At 38.3% G+C, this 23,032-nt stretch overlaps 1 protein-coding gene across 1 annotated transcript in view; it reads left to right on the top strand.

Annotated features, from left to right (window-relative positions):
- The first annotated feature begins 16,492 nt into the window (after positions 1-16,492).
- Positions 16,493-23,032, top strand: part of LOC115239223 (zwei Ig domain protein zig-8) — a 25,903-nt gene continuing 19,363 nt past the window's right edge. Inside the window, exon 1 of the mRNA XM_029813622.1 lies at positions 16,493-18,853. Within this exon, the coding sequence (XP_029669482.1) occupies positions 18,808-18,853 (46 nt within the window). The 5' untranslated portion in view covers positions 16,493-18,807. The remainder of the gene's footprint in view (positions 18,854-23,032) is intronic.

Raw genomic sequence — 23,032 nt, 5'->3', positions numbered from 1 at the left:
ATATAAACATCTAAATTTATTCGATGATTTGTCCGTCTCGTACAATATTATTGCTTCGGATTCGGGATATATAACAAACGAAATTTAAGCTTAACAAATTCTTTTAGACCAAAATATTCCTCTCAACTCACCAACCTAAAGCTTCTATATTGCGAACGCTTTACACGTCCCAGATTTATGGATGCCGGCCTGTCGACGTACAGGGAAAAAAAAAACCCGCTGAAACTACACGAGGCACATGTATTTTTTTTTTTTGTTTATCAAAATAAAAATACTACATTTTTAGTTGAAAACAATATATCGCAATACAATGTTTCACGTATCGTAAATTTATAGAAATTGCTCAATTAAAAGTAGAAAAATTTGTAGGATTAAATCTTTTTCCCCCAATCTTTCTTCTTTTCTCTCTTTATTTTCTGCAAGAAATATTTCTGTACTTGATCACGCGATGCCCTAAAAGAAGTAGACTTATAACAGTTATAATTATTATTAATTACAATTATAATTATTATTAATATTTTGCGAGATGTATTTTGGTATTTTCAAAATAATTTTTTAAATATCATTCAGTGCGAGCAAAGAATGTTAGTTTCTTTCACGATCTCTTTTCTTCTTATGTTAGAGGCTGAAAAACCTGCCGCGAGCAGGCATCGAGGTATTATTATTCCGAATCGATTAAGGGCGACGCATTAATCATACTGACGAAGCGGATCGTAAAGAATGCGTGCCTCATGAATGATATATAACTATTTTTCGCCCGCGTCGCGAACATACGCAACAAGAACGCAAAATAACCCTCGATGTTGATATCGTACGAATTTCCTCGAATTAATATCTTGATGATGTAGCCGAGCATTCTCACGCTCTTTTCACGCATCCTTCTGCCTAACTCGTTTATTTTTCTCTCCTCCCAAGAAAAAAGTGCGTAAAATCGTGTATTTTTTGCTGCGAGTAATGTACGATGCCATTAAATAGATATACAACAGGCACTCTGAAGGGTAAATCTGCTCTTAGCTTTTGGACGCGAAAAACAGCCAAGAAAGCGCTGACTCATCCTTTTCTCTGCACACAGTTTAAAAATATTAATCGTTCAAATTTAATTCTCCTGACACGTAAAGTACATAAATCTTTACAACTCTTTTAAAACTTTTAAACGAGAGAAGCGAGTCGTGAATTCCGTTAAACATGTACTTGATAGTCATCACAATGCTTTTATTGACGCGAAAATATAAACTACTAAAAATAATAATAATAAAAATATAAACTACTACCAACAATACACACTAAAATAATAAAGCAGCGATATATCATAGCAACGTTCTCGTGAAACGAAAAGAAGCGACAAAGCACAGCGTTTTCAAGATCATTGCATCAGCGCGAGGATTATATTTGCCGGCTTTCTGATATCCGAGTAGCACCTAGGAAGAAATCACCACGTTCTAACGACGACGGCCGAGGATTGGTCGAGCAAAGTGGGAATGAAGAGAGCGTTATAGATCATGTTTAAACAGGACTTAGTATTCAAGGTATCAACATTTTTTCCCGTCATCCCTCAGGATAATGTTTTTCTTAGGAAGCTCCGGGATAATACCTTCTTTCTAGGAATTCTCAAGACAGCGGCCATTCATCTTGTCCGTCGAGGTCGCCGCTTCTTTCTCGTCGATTCTTACTTCTAGACAGGCAATCGGAAAATAATCCTTCCGAGAGATACAAAAGGCGAGACACGCGCAATAAATTCGTTCGACAGACTCAGCTCTTGAATCAGTGAAATTAATACAGCTTATAGTGCAATATTAATCGCACATAAAGGATATTGTGTATAGATTTTTGCTGAATATATATTTTATACATTATTTGAAAAATAATAGAGATAACGAGCTGCTTCTAGACACATAGAAAGAAAATTAATCGCTTCGTAATTAATTTGTCTAGAACATACTCGCAGTTTCGATAGCCGATGTGACTGATAGTTTATATTTTACTTTAAATAAACAAACCATTCGACTATTTTATAAAACACGTTTTATCAAACAATAAAATTGCACAAAATATTTTTTGGCGTACGAGATTGATGCTGAGTAACATTTAATTATTAACTTTAAGCGATACTGATTAGCTCAAACTCATGGAATCGTAAATCGATTGATATCGGCAATTTTTAGAGCACGCTTTTTCCCCGGTAAAGCTATTACGCAAATTTGCGAGACGAATATCGAATTTGAATATTTTGCAAGCTGCCGCTGAAGAGGCGGTCATCGTTGTTAATTCATCCGAAAACTGATTACGATTAACGCGATTACAGTTAATCGACATAAAATTATCGGTATTCATGCAACTGCGTGGATGCAAGCGGCATTTATTTACTTATTACATCACTACATTAATTTCCATTTTAATTTATTATTTATCTAGTTTTACATCAATATATTAATCTGAAATATTAACGAGAAATACACCATAGCGTGGGCGTTAGTTGCATCTTCGACGCGTGCACCCCATCGAGCCGATAACGTCCACCCTTTTCCGCGTGGAAATTACAGGATGCATACCCCAGGAAATCGAATAACCTCGCTCTGCAGCTCGGCTTTGAGGGAACGTCGAGGCGAAGCAAGGAAATTACGGGTGCATTCACGGGTCACGGTGCGAACTTAAGGGCGATACCGCCATGTACCGGCCTCATAACGTCTCTTTTTGCTAAACGTGAAGCCGGCGTAAAAAGGAACTTGGTCTCACTGATGATCGGGAGTACGGAAAATATCGTGTCTTGCAACGGAACAGCCAGTTGACTTAAATTTTTGTACTAACGATCTAGATTAGCAAGCACTTGAATTAGCGATTCAGTATTTCTCACTGAAAATTATATTTCTATGACTATAAAATATTAACAGAGAAAATAGAAATTTGTGTTAGCGTTGCTCGATATCAACGCAATCGATATTTGCTTACTTTTCGTTTTATTTTTAACTATACGGAAAATCATCTGGTGAATAAAATTAAAACTTTACGGATGTTGGAAAGTTTTTCCGTTCTTGTGAAACAGCAGTTCCGATAAAGTTAGTCATGAGAACGCGGTTGGGAAAAATCGTATGCAATCCATTCTATAGTCCATATGTTGTGCAATATGTTCCTTCAGAATCTCTCGATGCATGCAGCGAAACTGAGAAATGTGATATGTGTCTTTGACCGCAAAAAAAAAATACGAAAGAATTGTCCGTAGAGAAAGAGAGAAACAGCAATTTTCTTATTACCTAATTCAATTTGCAGAAAGACTCCGTTGCCTCTCGTTCTCCGGGTTTGCGTGCAATAGTCAGCTTGTCGCAAATTCTGAAAACGTGTCGGTGCGGGCTGTCGTGTCACCGCGAGCGATTCGCAAATCTCACAGTTCATACGCGAAATAACCATTGGGAATTTTGCAGCGAGAATAACGCGAAATTTCGCTCGTCGCGTCATAGTATGGCGAGACTTGCTCAAGTCAACCGAGAAGCTTACTACCGTCAATACCGTCACAATGGTAACAGTCGTTTCCTCTTGTTTACTTTACATTGTAAAGTCTACTGTGTAGAGACAATTTACACGCGTACGTTTACATTAGATTACACGCATTATCTACAGGAAGCGAATAGCCCAATGTGTGCTCAAGTTGAGTGACTTTTAGTAAGCCCTCCCGATGATATTTGAATCATTAGATTAAATGAGACATCAATAGAGTTAATGGATTCTCTTAACGATGGATCCTCAGTACTAATTAAATTTCTATCTTCAATAATTTCTCTAGCTTACAATCTTCCAATCTTATTTAATTTTTATTATTTATAATAAAATATTTACAAGATGATGTGTATTAAGGCTTTGTTATCAAATGAATATCTTATCTGACAAGATGAATATATCGTCATTTTTACAAAAAAGTTTTTCCTTTCTCTCTTTTTCTAATAGAAGAAATAAATTTGTTTTCCAAAAAACCTATGCGGCAATATTATAAAACCTTTAAAATTAAAAAAAATCTTCAAAGAAAAAAGGATTTTTTATTATAAAAAGATGTTTTAAAAATTAGAGTACATTTAAAAAAGGATAATAGAAGAAAATCGTTTATTCTACGTTTCAATTAATCACATCTATTTAAAAGTCGGACCAAATATAGCAATGGTGGTCTGGACTCGGTAAACCAATACAAACGTTGCCAAACCATAAGCTTCCGGATTTGCTCCTGTTAATTAATTTATATTCATAATCATCGCTCGGACTGCCAGTATATTCGGACATTTAAAATTCTATTTGCACTGCTGAGACGCGTTTGCAGAAACATACAGAGCGCGGAAGTATGGTCGCTGAGAAATCCCAAGAACGTGTCGCGGTCGAGATCGCCTACGGGCGACGAAACTCAACGTCGGTAAATCTCACTGCTCTCATACGGTACGAAACAACCGTCCACGGAATCCTGGCTAGCGATGGTGAGCACGGGAGTGCGAAATTTTGGTCGCCGCGACGTGATGCGCATAAAAAGGAGCCCCGTGACACCCTTAACTCCCGGGTTCGAGAGAGTGAGCGGGAAGCAACAACCGGGCTCGCCGGGTCCTGATTGCACGGCGAATATTTATTTCGCTACGGGTGAAAACGACGAGCGATGTGAAGGAAAACATCGCGTAAATTACAAAGTCAACGGGCGCGAGATCCGTCTTTCTTGCCTTCTTCTTTCGAGAAGTGACGTTACCGGAAGCTGTCACCGCAACCAACAAGGGTGCACGAGCTGAAAACTTCAGCCACATGCGGTAAATTACCTGCAGCTTGCTGATATGACTAGCGAATTGCATTTTTGCGGGCTTCTATATATCATATGAATTTTATCTTTTGATAAAAAAAGTAAGAGAACGCAACATATATTTATAGGCGCATAATTTTACAAAAAATTAAAAATTGCAAGAACTGAAGAAACATGAATGAAAAACGGACAGACTAGTCAATTTTCATGTCAAAGAGTTTGATAAAGAGTTTCGGGTTTTATGCTGCAATATTATTCCGAGATTCTTAAATTGAAACGTGTGATAAGACAATTAAAATTCAACGCTGATGAGATATATGGAGCGTGAATATTATCGATTATGTCCGTGTTAAATTCAAGCTTTCGAAATAAGGTATATACGTGAGATATTGAGCAAACTGTACTTTGCGAATAATTTCGACAAATTCTAGTAGTTCGATATCCTCAAAACACACTTCAACAAGTTTAAGTTAAATTTGCCGTCACTTACGTCTTACCGCTATTTAGAGATATCGCTCGCTCTAAATATTTCGCTGACAGTTTCCTCCATGTGAATTCTATTCATCCAATGCACATTCAACTTGTGTGCGGAAATTTAAAAACAAATATTTCATCGACATACAAGTTATTCCACTCGCGTGCTTCATCAAGTCACGATGAAATACCCATCTACACGCAAATATTTGAGTTTTGCACAATAAATACCTGTTATTCTATACATATATATATATTGTCGTACGTCGTATTTAACGTGATTGTTTCCACATTCGAACTATCGCGTAGCGACTGTATATCGCACTGCCATCCTCTTCCATTTTATACAACTCCGATGTTTTTAAAATAAAACAATGTCGGCCTATTTATCGGCTGGCAGTCGATAAACCGATGCGATTCGGAACGGAAAAACCATATGAGATGTCTTTTTAACGACATGAATGGTATGAAAGAAAAACCGGCTCGTCGCGTGCGACATCGTATTCAAAAATATGACAGCTAATCGAAATTCCAGCATGTGCTCGCTTTCGGGAAATTTTTTTGGGCTCTCGCCCAGGAACGAGCTGAACTTTTGGATTTAACATCACCTCACGCAGTTACTGATGAGCTGGCGAGGATCCAGTTGCTTGAATGCTTTCTGGAGCATCTTGTCGCTATTGTGCTAGCCTGGAAGCAATCTCAATAGCTTTATATCATTTCTCTCGGCAACTCTCAGGCTTTCGGAATTTTGTCGAGATTACTCGCACATTATTGGCTGCACGAAATATATTGTTTGTCATAAAATTTAATTCTCTTTGAGAGAGACGGCCTTATTTTTAGTATAACAAAGAAAAAGTGAAGCCAGAGTATGTCGAAGTTTCACGATCACAGAAATAAAATTTGCGCTTGGCTTTGTGTTCGACGTGCGGAGAAATTAGACGCGCTCGGTTTAACACACACGAGGGACAGTCTTTCGTATTGATTCCGGACTATGTCTCACAATGAGAAAGGTTCTTTTAATTGAGGGATTATTTACTTATCCGTACTTATATAGTTTTTTTATCTGAACCTTGGAAATCTCGGTCTTCCATGGGAAAGACATTGCGAAAATATAGATAAATGTCTTGAAATTTTCTTCATAAACAAATGTGTGTCCAACGATATTTTTGATATAAAAGTATTATATATTTTCCATCATGAGAGAATAAAACAATCTACTAATGATACAAATGACTTGTCATATGAATAACGAAGGGTTTAATGTTTGACATTAAAAATGCAAAGGCAATGCTTTATCTCAACATTTACGCTAAGACAAAAAAAAAATTATCAATTAATCAAAAAACGGATTAAAATTTTTAATCAAAATATTTTATGAACCTATTATAACTTGGTATTTTTTTCAGTAACAGCGGAGTGAAATAAGTATCTATTGAGAGAGTTTGTTCTCCCTGTCTGAGCCTCCGGCTGTCGGAAAGTTTCAAGCCAGAAACCCCTTCGCGTTTCGAAGGAGTAGATCGCAATGTAGCGAGTTTTTTGCCCTCTCGCCGCATTTACGTTTAAAAGGTCCAAGGGTTTCCAATTTCCATGCTTTTTGCCCGTCTAACCCGTGCCCGAATATCCCGGGCGATCCGACTTTAAGCGATCCATTTGAACGATCGACCGGGCTACGTTATACGTGTGGATTCCGATTGTAGGGCGACGGATGATAAACGACGCCGTAATGTCCTCGGCAGGCCAGGTCGTAGCCACTGCTCACTCGATGTCGGACGTTTCGCTACGTTCTTTAATTTAATCCAACTGGCGCCATTATATTACGCTTACAATATATCGTGTCTTATTATTAAAAGCCGCACTGCTGGCGGTCGGACGAATTTCCCTGGGCGTTTCTGACAAGACGGAAATGTATGGAGTTACGCCCGCGTACCTCTGCGTCATTCCTTGCTTGGTAAAGCGCTTAAGAGTGCCCTTTCTTTCTGTGGTTCTTAAAAAGAAATATCCTAATAATCTTTAAATAATTGTTGTTGTTATATTTTGATTCCTCTAAAAATCTTTTTATAAATATTAGTTTTTTATAAAGATTAAATAAAATTTAATTAATATTTATAAAAAAGCTTTTCTGGAAATCAATACTGTAATGAAAAACACAATCGCGTGATGTATTTACAATGTTCATAGAAATTATTATAATATATAGATCGTAATTTTGCATGAGACAATGACGTCAATTATTTTTGAATATTAATTGAAATATAAAACATATATGGTGTCCAAAAAAAATTGCAATAAAAACATAAAATAGTATATGAGATGTATTATCAAAGTGGCAAATATATATTATAATAATGCATATTGTAAAGAAAATTGTCTTGATTAGTTCAATCGTTAATTGATGAAACGATTAGGGAGAGAGCAGAATAAAAAAAAATACATAGCTCTATATTTCTTTAACAGACCATTAAATATAACGAACTCATTCTGCAAATGTCTAATCAACGTAACTTTGCTCTGTTTTTTATGAAGGCCCCCGAGCTCTCTTACCGGACGAAACTAAGCAACGCCTCTTTATTTCGCCGCCGCCACGTAGATAAGAACGCCGCGAAATAACGGCCCTTTATTATATACGGTAATAGGCGAAGTTCAAGCCCGGAACTTAACCGCAACGTACATTTTCCTGGGGATAAGATGTTTCCTTTTGCTCTCTACCCACCATCATGACAACCCTTAGTTAGGAATGGATGATAACTTCCTGAAGCTTAAAAATGATAACTTCCAAAAATTCTCAACACCAGAGTAATCAAGCAGTTGTTTCAAATAAAATATAACTTGGAAATTTAAAAAAAAAAAAAAAGAAAAATTATTATATATCCGTATATATTCTATAAATATTTTACAAATATGTTACTTGTAAAAGTTTGTGATTTATTTTGGCGCTTGCCTCTTCGTCATCTCAATCCTCAGCTACAAAAATGTTTCTACGACGCGTATGTTACTCTATCCGGATTCGACGAGCACGTTTACGAACCCGCTACCTGAACACATGCTCACGAACACGATCCAGACGCAACACACAAGTCCAGTCTAGTTTAAGGCAGGGATTTACGTAGATTACCGTTTCCCGCGTTGAATCGCGGGATCAAATCGAAAAAAGGTCCATAAGGGTAGCGCCGATCTCGACTCGGAGAGGTAAGTGCCTCCGCACGCTGATAGAATAACTAAGGATACGTGCCGTCAACCGAAACATAATAGCGTACGCGAGCGGATATCACTGCGTATCCTATGCGACTAGAATTTCGTAACGATAGACGGATTTGATCTTTTTTCCCCTCGTCAGTGCCAATAACCCGGGAAATTCTCTTCTCATTGAATTTTTAGTTCTACGCGAATCTATTTAAAAAAAAATTCTTATTTTATAAATATGCTTGATATGTGTGTGAGTGTCTCTCTTATTCTATTATATTCTATTATCTTATCTCTTGTTTTATTACATTTCCATGATGTATGGCACAATTAATAGCAATACTAATATTAAGATATATTAGTAACGGCAAAATTTCGAGATAAATGTGATAAAATATCATAAATTCTTCTGCTAATGCCAGGAGTTATTTTATCTTCCTTACTCGCACAACAAGATGCAAGGGGACTGACCTAGAACATGTAAGCTCTATTCTACTCCAGTGTCTTCTTTTCTTCGTTTCCGTTTTCGTCCTCGCCTTCCAACGCGTAGCTTCGAATTCCGCGTGTTCCTCGCGCGGAGAGAAATTGTACCTGGTAAACACACAATATAAAATCTCGGGGAAAAACCGACTTGAAAAGCGTCGGCATGTTTCACGGCGCGCGGGACACGTTCTTCAAATAGAATCAACGCGGATAGACGACACCGCTCTCACCACGAACACGCTCGAGCCAGCTTTGCGGTTCTACGGACGGCAAGCGGTATCGGTTATGCAGCACAAGCTCCTATGTTCTCAGCGATCGATTGATCGATCGATCGATCCGTCGGTCGATCGATTGTAAGCCTATTATAAACTACCGATGCACAGTGATATAACTAGGTAGCCACTTATTCGAGACATAATGACCATATGGTATGTGCATTTGAATATTACGTGTCATTGACTCGTTGTATGTGACTAGCTGGAATGTCAGCTAGAGATTTCATACTTTTTATGTCAGGCTGCTTCGTCAATCATCCGTGTTGAATAGACGATGACATAGTTCTTATCATAAGCGACGACTGAATATTCATAAAGATGATTATTTCAAACGAATGTCTTAAATTGACAAAAGTAGATAACACGGTACTAATAATTATTATTAATAAGTATTTTAGATTAAAGATTAAATAAGAGTATTTTATTGATAAGCAATATATAAGTAACGTTTTGATATATTTAGTTTCCTACTTACTTATTAGACATCACGTGTATGTGAGAGTTGAAGAGTTTAAAAGCAAAATTAAACGATGATAAATTAGATACTCAATCTGCCAATAATAGCTTTTTTGACCCGATCAGCATTCCTTTCAGAAAATGCAAATGTGGCATAAAAAAGCGATAATTAAATTAAATTAAAATTATGATCAAAATAGAATAAATTCTATTCGTCAAATATAAATGATAGATTTTATATAAAACGATATGCCATTCATCGCAAAATTAATTAATTTAGAATAAAAACTACAGAATAGTCAGCATAAAATTATATTTGAAAATTTCTATCATAAATTGTTAAATATATTTTAGAATCAATGAAATAATTGTCACACGACGAAAGAACATTGATCTGGTCATATCGTTGAGCCAATTATCCTCCATCGAACGCGATTATTTTTAACGAGCTATAGGTTCTATATCCGCGTTTCGTCATGCTCATTACATTATAGACGCAATTGTGAAATCACTCTGAATGTCTATCGGAGCAAACATTTTTATTGTTGCATTAAACGATGATAATTATATCGCGTGTTGTTTCGATTTTAGAAATTATTTGGATCGCAATCGAGTTTATTGTCAATTTATTTGTTCGTCGCTTTTGCTCGCAAATTTTAAATCGCGATTTATCTCCTGATTTAATTGTTGGTTTACATTAAAGCTCTGCCAGATAATGTGTAGAAGTTGGAGCAATCGATTATTAATCACAAAATTCGCGAGTTTTACGCCGTGCGATTACGCGTTAATTAGCCGGCAGCTAATCCGCAGTTTAATCTACGATTACTGCGACGATCTCCAGTCAGATATAAGCCGGCATTCCATCGTCGCGCGTGCCGCGAGTCTAATTATCCGACAGAAAATGCCTTCATCCCTAAGGAGGGGCCCCCGGAATCGACGTGACCCGATGGAAAAGCGGCCGATAGCGCAAGTTTGTTAGCTCCAGCTGCTGTTCTGGTCAAGTATATTTCGCGAACTTCTTTAAAGAACCATCTCCAGGCCTTATTGTCGCGGGAAAAGGAGGAGGGGAGGGGAAGGAATTACCGTGCAGATCTCTGTAGAGTGCACGTCGCCCAAGACGATATACGCGTCGGTGTCTTGAATTTAAATTGAACGCATCACGTACACGCGGTTGCTCGTGCATACCTATCTACCTCCCGGCATGAGAATTGTGCATCGCGTGCAGGGACTCTCGATACATGCGCGCACCCTCGTTGTCGTCGTCGTCTCCGAAGCAGAGGGTGCAACCCGCGTTGGCTGGCGTATTTTCCCCGGATTTTTTTTTTCTTTTTAAGCAGCTCACTGTGCCGCTCGTCGACGGTGCAGAGCGCGATCGATGATGGTTTTCGCCCATGACTTTTCCCCCTCGTCTCGTTTTAGTCCACGCGTTTTGTCACAATGGATGGAGACTGCGGATTACGTTTGCGCGACATTCAGCGGAAGCGGGTGTATCAGTTTGTGCACGACGCTGATAAGAAAAATGAATGATCTATATCGCGGGAGTATATGGTAACTCTTGCGAAACGATTCACGAGATTTCATTTCAGTGCCAACGGTCTGAAACAGATCGAGTCACTTGCGAATTTTTAGCGATGTAAATACTCAATGGGTCATGCAAATAGTAATGAATGCGCATTTATTACATAAAAAATCGTACAGCTTTTGTTTCCATAACCACGGCAGTAAGGTGTATAATAATGTTATAAAATACCAATTAAAATGCCGATGAAAAATTACCGAGAAAAAATATTCTATATTATCGGAAACACATTGATCCGCGTAAATAATCAAGAAAATATTATTAATAGATTCTTTTTTTACTTCAATGTTTTTTATTTGCAATCCGCTATTAATCGGTAAGCAAATATCAAAAATATGCGGCAAAATATATTTCCTAACACTATCTGCATGTATAAAAATTTTTCTTTTTTTCAAAGACATTGAGTGTGGTATCATAAGATTTGTTCTTACCTAACTTAAAAGGGCTCTTGCGGTATTGATATCGTATTTATTTAATTTAATTTGTTTTTTCTTAATTATATAACAAAATACGTATTTCTTTTAAAATAGGTCATAACACGAACGCATGCCCGAATTCCTTGATAGAGAAACTTGCGGTCGACCTTGCGGCTTTCGTACGTGCTCTATATCTAGTCTCGGTTTACTGGCACGTACACGAACATACCAACAAGATAGTTCGTCCCACACAAAAATCTTTGGATCTCGATTTGCGCGATTTGACGTACATGTCATATAATTTTTCTCGCGCATTTTTCGTTCTGCAAAAAATAGAAAGATTCCCGAGCAAATATGAGCAGTAATCAGAGATACAAGATGTTTCGCACGTCTCGAGAGTGTGCAAAATCTATCCAAGATTAATCAACAGCATATTGCACTGCGATATGTAGACACCTCCGAAATATTCCATTAACATTCCCCGAGAGCGACCAAAATCATACTTAAATGTCCCAGATGGACCAATGTGATAGCTGCAGAATACAACTGACACACCACAATATCAGAAACCAGAAATTCGACGCTCTACGTTTGCGTGCAGATTCAATCTCGTATTTTGCAATAATTAAGAATCTACACGTGCGCAAAAAATCAATATATATATATAATGTTTAATTCATAAAATACTTCTAAAAATATTATTTTATTTTATTTCAAAAAATATAATAAACATATTATACTTCGCAAAACATATTTATGCTTTGCAAGTCAAATAAAAAGATACTTAAAATAACGTGACAAAATTTATAATAATGAAACATGATGGCTTATCTCCTTCGAGCAAATAGATTAAGCGTGGAAATAAGCCTCGATCGACAAATGGCCTATAATTCTATGGCATCGAGGAAGAGGCAGCTAAAGCATTAGAGCCGCATTAGGGGCCGCATTAGAATTGACGATAATAGTTCGGAATCGGCAAGAGGCTCTGTCTGCAACTCGAAGCCGGCAGGTGCTCCTCTGACGAGCCCACTTCAGAAAAAGAGAGAGAGAGAGAGAGAGAGCAGAGAACAACGTGACTGTTCGGAACATTGATGGACTCAGGAACACACACGGATGTGTCCTATCTATTGATCTCTCTTTACAACCGCACCGTCGTAACTCGCCAATCTATCGCAGAGATTCTTGAGCAGAAGTCTGTATAAAAGTTACGAAAGAAACGATCATACACCGACGCGTCGTCGATCAGTCATACTCTTCAGAATTCAAAAATGTAGGATAAACGCCTATTGAACTGGATGGACAGCGCAACATTACTGTGAATTCCAAACTGATTGGTATTCCTATATTGACGGTCCTTTGCAAGGGACGTGAAAATTGCATCTTAAAGTCATGACTTCTCATTAGAAGCGACGAAAGTCCGTCCATTAATTGAAATTTATGGAACCGAATTTTCTTTTCTCTGCCGCGAAAATCGGTTTTTACAATGTAACGCGCGCGAATGACGTAATGACATACACGCCTGTAGATTTAAATATCGCAAGTAATCGCAGATTCGGACGAGTCGGTTTGGTTATTGCATGTCAGATAATAAATCGTGATGAACGTTTTTAAAATTCACGTGCGTGGAAATATAACCATCGATCTGTCCGTATGGGTCGTGCTTTTGTCAACGATAAGCTCGCTATTGACAACAATCGAGCCGTGTGAGCTGTAAAAGCCGTACACAAAATTCACGAGAAAATCTGTCATGAAGCTATCACATTTTTTTATTTAAGTTTGTCTGCCTATATATCATACAATCATGCATAGAATCTCAAAGTTTATATTATTTATATAACCAACGTGGGAAATTAATAAAAACGCAATGCATAGAGATACGCAGTAATATAAAAACATACAAATTTATTAAAATGTTTTTACAAATTATATATATATAATTTAAAAATATTTACAAATTAATATATAATAAAAATTATATCGTCTACCTTTAGACGACCCTTTTAAATTAACTATGCTTCTAATCGGCTAGATTGATCTATCTCTTGAGCAACGATAAAACACGATTTAATCATGATTAGTTTAAGAGCATAATTAAAGCAATGGCTCAATGGAACAAAGCGATGAAATTATTCGCGAGATATGAGAGGAAATGTTTGAAGTAGAAAGGTGGTACATCCACTTGAAGTCGATGACAATATTCACAACACGTCGCGGGAAGCGCTATAATACGCTCTTACCTTTGACAAAGCGAATGCTAATCAAGTAGTACTATTCTGCGAAGTTCTGCACGCATTAAAATTCATGGCAAATCGATATAACAATTAATCTTAGTACGCGCAGTGCATCGAATCGTCGTAGGTCGCTAATCGATACCTAATAGAAGATGATCAAGATATAAGAGCGTAGAGATCAGAATACGTGTTTTCGCGCCTCGCGACAAGAATTGCCTCGTCGATTGCTTCATAAATTTTATCCCATGTCCGCGAGGATGGCAAATCGATATAACAATTAATCTTAGTACGCGCAGTGCATCGAATCGTCGTAGGTCGCTAATCGATACCTAATAGAAGATGATCAAGATATAAGAGCGTAGAGATCAGAATACGTGTTTTCGCGCCTCGCGACAAGAATTGCCTCGTCGATTGCTTCATAAATTTTATCCCATGTCCGTGAGGATTTTTTTTTTTTTTTGTTTTATTCTTACAAGAATTAATAATCCGTGAAAGAGCTTTATCGCACCCCTAATAAGAATCCTCGACGGAACTTTTACGAAATTCGCTTGAAAACACATTTTCCCGTAATCGCTAGTCAATATATATATTATAAAGAGACGAAGATCGCGAAGCGGTTAATTTTCCTCGAGCATAGTATGGGAATATTCTCGGAATTCTTGACGTATTCTCGGAATGCTGAAGACGCGCGGGATATGCCTATTGATCTTTCCGCAGTGGATTTCCGAAGTAGTCGGTGACACGTGACTGCAGTCGGTACGCCGAACACGACTGAACAGATCGCGTCGAGTCCTTAACACGATAATTCCGTTCCGCTTTCTGCCCGTCTGTTCAATGTTACGTTCGGAATAGGAATACTCCGTGTCTATTTCTTTATTTAAGAGTGCTGCGAAGTCATTTAAAGACGAGACGATTTAAACCGATTGTCGAATACATGGTAAAAATCGAAACGAGGAAAAATAATAAAAAGATGAGAACAAAAATGAATCGAAATCTGAATACAAAAGAGAGATACTTACGAACTTTATATACACTGATAGCAATTTAATTTTTTCATCATTGTTAAATGTATGCGATATATCTTTTTGTTTCACCTTTATCTGCGCAATGACATGCTCGTCGAATGTGTGCGATGACAATATGTCTTCGGAATCGCAGATGTGCGCCAGGGAGAATGGTGAGGAAATTCGCATTGAAACTCACCACTCTGCTCCGAGAAACGAGTGACCCTCAGTGACCACTAGTCAGCACGGATAGACGATCAGCTCTCGCCGGTGCTCGCAGGTCGCGTAAGAAGATGACAGGGCCGGCACTCCATTATCGTTCTGTAACTCCTTTTAATTATCTCGGCCATAAGTTATAACCGGATTCGCGCTTTTTCGCGTCCTTATCGGGCCGGAGCTACGATTTTCTCCGGCGCCGACGAGAAGAAGAGGAAAAAAGGAGGATGAGATAGTAGTAGAAGCGAGGAAGAAGTCGGCGAGGGAACAAGCAGAAGAGGAACAGAGCGCAGAAGAAGAAGAAGAAGAAGAAGAAGAAGAAGAAGAAAAAGGTTCCGCAGTGGATTTCCGAAGTAGTCGGTGACACGTGACTGCAGTCGGTACGCCGAACACGACTGAACAGATCGCGTCGAGTCCTTAACACGATAATTCCGTTCCGCTTTCTGCCCGTCTGTTCAATGTGACGTTCGGAATAGGAATACTTCGTGTCTATTTCTTTATTTAAGATTGCTGCGAAGTCATGTAAAGACGAGACGATTGAAACCGATTGTCGAATACATGGGAAAAATCGAAACGAGGAAAAATAATAAAAAGATGAGAACAAAAATGAATCGAAATCTGAATACAAAAGAGAGATACTTACGAACTTTATATACACTGATAGCAATTTAATTTTTTCATCATTGTTAAATGTATGCGATATATCTTTTTGTTTCACCTTTATCTGCGCAATGACATGCTCGTCGAATGTGTGCGATGACAATATGTCTTCGGAATCGCAGATGTGCGCCAGGGAGAATGGTGAGGAAATTCGCATTGAAACTCACCACTCTGCTCCGAGAAACGAGTGACCCTCAGTGACCACTAGTCAGCACGGATAGACGATCAGCTCTCGCCGGTGCTCGCAGGTCGCGTAAGAAGATGACAGGGCCGGCACTCCATTATCGTTCTGTAACTCCTTTTAATTATCTCGGCCATAAGTTATAACCGGATTCGCGCTTTTTCGCGTCCTTATCGGGCCGGAGCTACGATTTTCTCCGGCGCCGACGAGAAGAAGAGGAAAAGAGATAGTAGAGATAGTAGTAGAAGCGAGGAAGAAGTCGGCGAGGGAACAAGCAGAAGAGGAACAGAGCGCAGAAGAAGAAGAAGAAGAAGAAGAAGAAGAAGAAGAAAAAGGAAAGGGGGATGCGCGCTAGATAGGCGACAGGGTAAAAGGGTGGCGGTTCCCGCGGGGGTGGGAGAACGCTCTGATATACAACCGAGGGATATGGGAGAAACTCGCGCGCGCACACGCGCGGACACACGTACGCACGTACGGTCACTCATACTAACGACCATAGCCATACACAGGCGCAGTTCCACGGGCTGTACGGGGCGGCTGCGTGCTCGACGCCCGAGTGGCGCTCGCGCAATGTAGTCCCTCGGCTATCCTCGACGCGGGAGCATCGCCGTTTCGAAAGAGCCGCGACCTTCTCCCCGTTGCGTCGCGCGCGTCGCGTTCCCGTGGTTGGCGGTGGTGTTAGGGGGTGACGTTCGCGCGAGAGGGGCCCGCTCGCTCTCCCAAAGACTTCTCTTATCCACGAACTCTTTTTCGCGACGAAGAAGTGCGCGAAAACGCATAGCGACGACATGAAACCGCAGCCTCGCAAATTCCGTCCTTGCGCTGCTCTCCGGAGTTGACGGAATCGGTGCGGATCCTGTTCCGGAACGTTTTCTTCAACGCCACTTCATTCAAACGTTCCCGCAGACGTTCTTTCGTCGTTTGCATATTCTGAAAAAAAGCAACACGAGAGAGTGCAGGAGTGCCCCTCGGACGTTCTCCTATGGTCCACGATTCCGTGATGATGTGATAGTATAGTGAAGCAGTGTCTACAAGCGATGACGGTGTCAACCGGATGATCAACTCAGAGGATCGTCCAACCATTCGTATATCGTTTGGTCGAAATTGATAAGATCCAAGTAGAGAACGCAAAATATGCCAGAACATCGTTGGACATTCTAAAATTCCGAAAAATTTACAAAATTTGAAACGAGTCTTTCGTTACCGCAAAAATATTGTGATTCAATAACTGCCCAGCAATAAATCCATCACTGCCCACTTGGAAAATTATAACAAAGTTTGCCAAGAAGAAAGAGGAAGAAATTGTAGACCATTATAAAGAAAAAAGAAGATATATTATCGATTGCAAGCGCATGCAAATTTCATCGCAAATTCCGTCCCGCAACGCTTCGCCTTGCCGAGAACAAATTCTGCGTGAAGCAGCTTTAGCTTCATGCTAAAAGGACCGCTTTGAACATTTAAAGACGGTCTCTCGAGGGTCTATATCTAATTATCGGTGGCATCGATGAGATTCGTGCATAAGCGCATCTCGGAAGGAGAAACAGACAGCGAGAGGAAGGCGCAGTAGAAAAATCCACATCTAGCACGGCTGAGAGTTGTACGGCGGCGGCCGATAGGGAGATGTTAAAGTTAAAAGCCGCTCGTAAAACTCGTCGTCTCGCGGGTGCTACAACGTTACCGTTGTGCAAGCGAAGCTTGTTTATCTCGGCCGCGATACCGGCATCGATGCAGAATTGAAAGACCAGTAAAAATCTACGGTGGATTCTTTCTTTCTCTTTCGTCGACGCGCCGACGAAAGAAAACGTTTTGTGCGGCGCGAAATTGCGGTCGTGAAAACGAACGGCTCGTATAGACCGATCGTCAATGCAACACCTATAAAAGGAACAAAAGAAAAAGGAAGCAAACTTTTCTCGAGTTTCTCGTTTGCGGCTACTATCGAAACACATTCGAAGTCGATCCTTTGAGAGATAGAAATTACGAGCTCAGAAAAATGCGGCGGTACCGCGCACTCGGGGAAAATAACCGCGGTGGATGATCGATGGAACGTCCGATGCGTTGTGTAGATTGCATTGATAACGACGGTCAGCCTAATGCATCGCGGGCGATCTTATGGATGTCGATGTAGCCAGAAGTACGAAGACGTCGCTTAATGTCGGACGGGACAGTCCCCGTATCGATCAATATGGATCGCATAAAAATAATCTGCGTCGAAAGAGCGAGTGATAACGGTGATATGGAGATCGTCTAAGTGTGCAGGCCGATAACACGCGGCTGATAACGCGGTTATCATATAAGTTGAACGTTGATGCGACTGATCTTAGGACATCGCGATGTGAAAAACAAGCAGATCCATGCAGATCATCAGCCATTCAATAACAATTTTCGACAGAGATGTGCACGTGAAATAATATAAAAAAATTAAACGTCAGATTAATTAGTTAAATTCCGATTTTCCGGCTTAGCCGATGTGGTTGTTAGCGCGAGATTCGCGAAACCACGATACATTTCCGCATTACGCCAGCGTTGCTCTGTAATTGGAAGAATGTGGTATCGTCGTGGAATCAATCTGTGCTAGTGAGCGAATTATTAAGCAGTGGTCGTTGTTCGATTTAATGAGATTTTATCGACGAGGGAGAACTAATTAAAAAGCTCTGTTCAAAGTATAATAAAGCGAAATTACGCAACATCCATTTGCGCGCGAGTGGCTGTGTATGCATCTACGCTGGTACAAAGTGGTTCTATCCGTTCCGATCGGGAATGCCACAGTCATTACGAAACGTGGATAATGTGTCAGTGAAACTGTTTTCATCGTCGATTAGCGTCTTCTGAAAACGACTGAAATGCGTCTGAGATAGTATATCAGTATGTGAATGAACCACGCCGGGGAAAAGCGATGTCTACTTCTCTTCCCACATTTGTCTGTTTTATAATTTGTTTTGGTAAGTGCAATATATATTATATTGAAATTATAGTAAACAGTTAAAAATTGAAGCAATTATAAATTATTACAAAAAGAAAATACTTTAAATATTCACAAATTTATAATAGAATTTTAATGCTATACATAATTGCTTTGATGTATTCATTATGGAATCTCTATTTGTATATTCCGATTAAAAGCAAATATTTCGGGCACTAAAGATTGTACGATTAACTTTATAATATATACATATATTAAACACAATTGAAATGTGTCATTACATACATATGTAATGGCATATTTCAACCGTGTTTAAACGTATCAGCTTAAATGTGTATTCAAATGTATCAGGAAAACCTAGGTTTACAACAATCACTACATCAAACAGATCACGATTTTCGAACTATTGCGCTAATGTTCGATGCATTCGCATTAATTGCACACGCAATTATTGAGGCACTTAATAACAGCGGTATATTACATGGCTTTAGCGCCTGTACGTTGTTACGTTCAAGTCTTATGCACGTACGTCCCTATTAATGTTTCGTGACTTAATGCAGTCAGGTCATCTATGCAAAAGCAAGGATTTGTTGATGTCTGCGATGTGTGTCTACATACAACAATCTGCATTTACATATATAATGATATATATTGACTACGTCTAACACGAATTTTCGTGAAAAATTCAGGCAGAGATTATGATGGTGTATCTCAGGAGAATATATATCTTAAAATACACATACTACATGTTTTAATCAGTTTCAGTAGAATATGAACAGAATTTTATGTCGACATATATATAATAACAGACTTTATATTTGGAATAGCAAAGGCAGAATTAATTTGCATAATAAAATTTGTAAAATATTTAATTGTAGAGACAAAGATATAAACAATTATCGCAAACCTGGCGTGTACCTTCTTTGATATAAAGATTAACATTTTAATAAATCACAAATGTGCTCGTAATTTTCGCAAATTGTTTTCATACATAGAAAAAGATCTATTCTAATTATTTTTTATTATTTTTTATATAGAGTAAAAATTATTAAATAGGTTAAATAAATGTATATATGTATATATACATTTTTTAAGGGGTATAATCATTTCTATTTCTTTACTTTAGTTTCACCATTTCTCTATAAGTGTTCTATGAGTTTCTTGTGACATCATTCGTGTCTTTCTTTCGAAAGAAGAACTTGTGTAGTATTCTTTATTTTTAACATTCCATAACGCTTTGAGCACACGGGTCCGCACGTTTTGCTAGAAACAGGAGGGCCGAGAATTCTCTCGGAAATACGCCAATACTTGGCACTCGGCGCAAACGACGTAGATATCTCAAACTTCCTCGTGAAAATACACGAGACATGATTTCACAAAGTTCACGACCTGTACGCTAGTAATAAAAAAGTACTTTAATAAAAAAGGATGGATTCTGCATATTACACATTCTAGAACTATAATCAGATATTCTCGAGATGGCCGCACAAAAAAAAACGATTATCGGATAAATGCAAAGCTGATAAAAATTTGAATAAAATTTTTATTAATCGTTGATATAGCGCACGCGCACATACACTTGTTCTAGCTATTTTCAGTTTTATAAAATTTAATATGACAGTACATATTCTCTTCGTCGAGATTTTGCCAGGATCGTGTGTAAAATGAAAAGAGCAGCGACTTTACAATGATAGTGCATGCATTTAATCGACCTGCAGGGAGCCACAGTGACTTTGATTATGTCACGCACATACATATGTATTAAGGTATCGCTAACGCTTGAGTGACAGTACAAAGTAATACTTAAATATACTTAAGTTAGCTTGCAGTTTCGCATTAAAAACGCTACTCTATGCATATCAATGTTATGAAAAATTAAAAAAAAGCGCACAAACATTATAGTAGTAATTATGAGTCGATTCAAGAGGTCGTATTATGTCGTTGAGATAAGGCCTGCATTGAGATTTATTGGATCGTTTAAGGACTAGATTCATCGGTAAAGTTTCAGCAAGACGGAATTACAGAATTACACGCGGATTAACGTGGATGTAATTTCCGTCCCTATTCGCCGCTGAATTCGTGCTCGAGTTTCTTGAACATCTCTTGAACGAAATCAACGTTGCTGAGAAAATTCACGGCAATTTTCCCACATGTCACAAACGCGACATTATCGCGCAATTGTCACAACTTGATTAAAGCGTTCGGAAAAGAGGGAAAAAACATGACAGTATATAACCCTGTTTAATACCATCACGCTCTGTGCACTTTCCATCGTGAGACGTGATTTTTTCCATCCTCGGCCGCACGTCCATTCATCCATTTTCACACGTGATGGAGTAATTTAAAACAACAACGGCGATGAATCGCGTATCGCGGCGTAGTCTCCCGTTAAAATTCAAATTTCAGTTAACTACCCCGTCGTACCCGGCCAAAAGATGTAGTTTTAATTCAACTGCGCCGGAACACAGCGCAATTTATATTACCGCGCTGAAAAAAAGAATAATTTGCAGCGTGACGAGAAACATGCGCTTCTAATTTTCTTAAAAATTATGCAACAAGCTAAATTAATATTTCGAATCACGGCGCCGACAATTCATGAATAATATAAGTTTAATTTAATAACATTCATCTTTCTCTCAATTTGATTCGCTATAATTGATTCGCTTTTCGAGTTTCGCCGAGGAAACGCATCGTCCACGCGCTACCCGTTCATCATGTTTCAGACGTTTATTATCTAACGACTCATTAACAGCACTCGCTTCGCAGCACTCTTTGATTCATGATTTGCGTCAACGTGACGCGTCGTTATTAACGGAAGAAGGAATATCGCACGATGCAGACATATTGGCTGTGTTAAAACTTAACGAACCGTATTACCGGAACGTCGCTGTAACCGCGGATTATCGCGACGACGAAGCCGATGTTTGTAGATACTTCTTGACATATGTTCGCTGCTCGTCCTCATTCACGTAGAAACGACGCCGTATAAACCCTATATGTCAATGTACGATGCGTTTACGCAGTCATTGACCTCGTAAAATTTATAGCGGACTTATATGGAGTCGAGATTCTACATTTCTTTTCCCATACTCGTTGATCTAACACTTCTTTTTTAATGAATTAGCTGGTAATTATGCTAATGAAATGAAACCAAAATATATATTCGTCAACGCGATAACCGCAATTGTTTAACAGAGATATTAACAATATCTGTGACATTGTATATATATATTACTCGCAAAGCTGCTTACAAGACAAACAATTAAAAGGATCGATGAAAAAGTTAAACAGGAAAGAATTATAGAGAATTAAGAAGAAAGTAGGATGAGATTTGTTCGCCTACTTTTGATTCATTGATTTAAAATTAGCAACGACACTGACATCTGCCGGATGACAAATTTCTAGCGAGCTCACATAAGTGAACGCTACTTCTACCTTCATATTTCTTGTGAAATATATTATAGCCAGGAGTAAAAGCGACATGAGAAGTTCTCACGATAGTTATTTACGCCCTATCTTCTTGCTATCTCGAGAGTTCCGGATATGCAGCTTGCGCTCGATGGAAGACGAAAAGTCTAACTTCCAAACGAGTAAAAGTAGTACATCAAGTCAATGGATAAATAAGTAGATAGATATATAAACTGAAGAGTTAGATATGTAGATATATAGAAAAATGAATGAATATATAGTGAATGAATAATTCATTAAAGCTCGAAGATTCGGTTCAGGAAAATTGAAATAAAGAAACTAACTGAAGCACTATGAATCTATATAACGAATTTCGGAATAAATACAAGAATACAAGTCCCAGCGAGAAAGATTCATTAAAAATATAATAAACTGAAATACGAAATTACTCAACTATTTATAAAACTTCTTTTGCAGCTGCGGACTATTTGGCGAATATTTTCTAATTGCAAAAGTTTGTTGGTATATGGTTACGCTTTGAGATCTGCGAAATTAAATAAAATTAACAATGATTGTGTTAACTTTATGATATGACATTTCACTGCAACGCAATTTAAAGTGCGAAAAGGTTTTCATTGCGTTACATTACTAAACTGCACTTTCATGCTAATATTTAATATTGTTTTATGTTATAATTAAAACTAATATAAATAAAATGTTTAATAATAAAATAAGTAATAATTGTATATTACTATTTTTAATATACATTTTTTTTTTAATGTACATATAC

This window comes from Formica exsecta, unplaced genomic scaffold, assembly GCF_003651465.1.
Source record: "Formica exsecta isolate Colony F162 unplaced genomic scaffold, ASM365146v1 scaffold116, whole genome shotgun sequence".
NCBI lineage: Eukaryota > Metazoa > Arthropoda > Insecta > Hymenoptera > Formicidae > Formica > Formica exsecta.
Note: the sequence above shows the minus strand (reverse complement) of the source record. Positions and strands in the feature narration are given on the sequence as shown.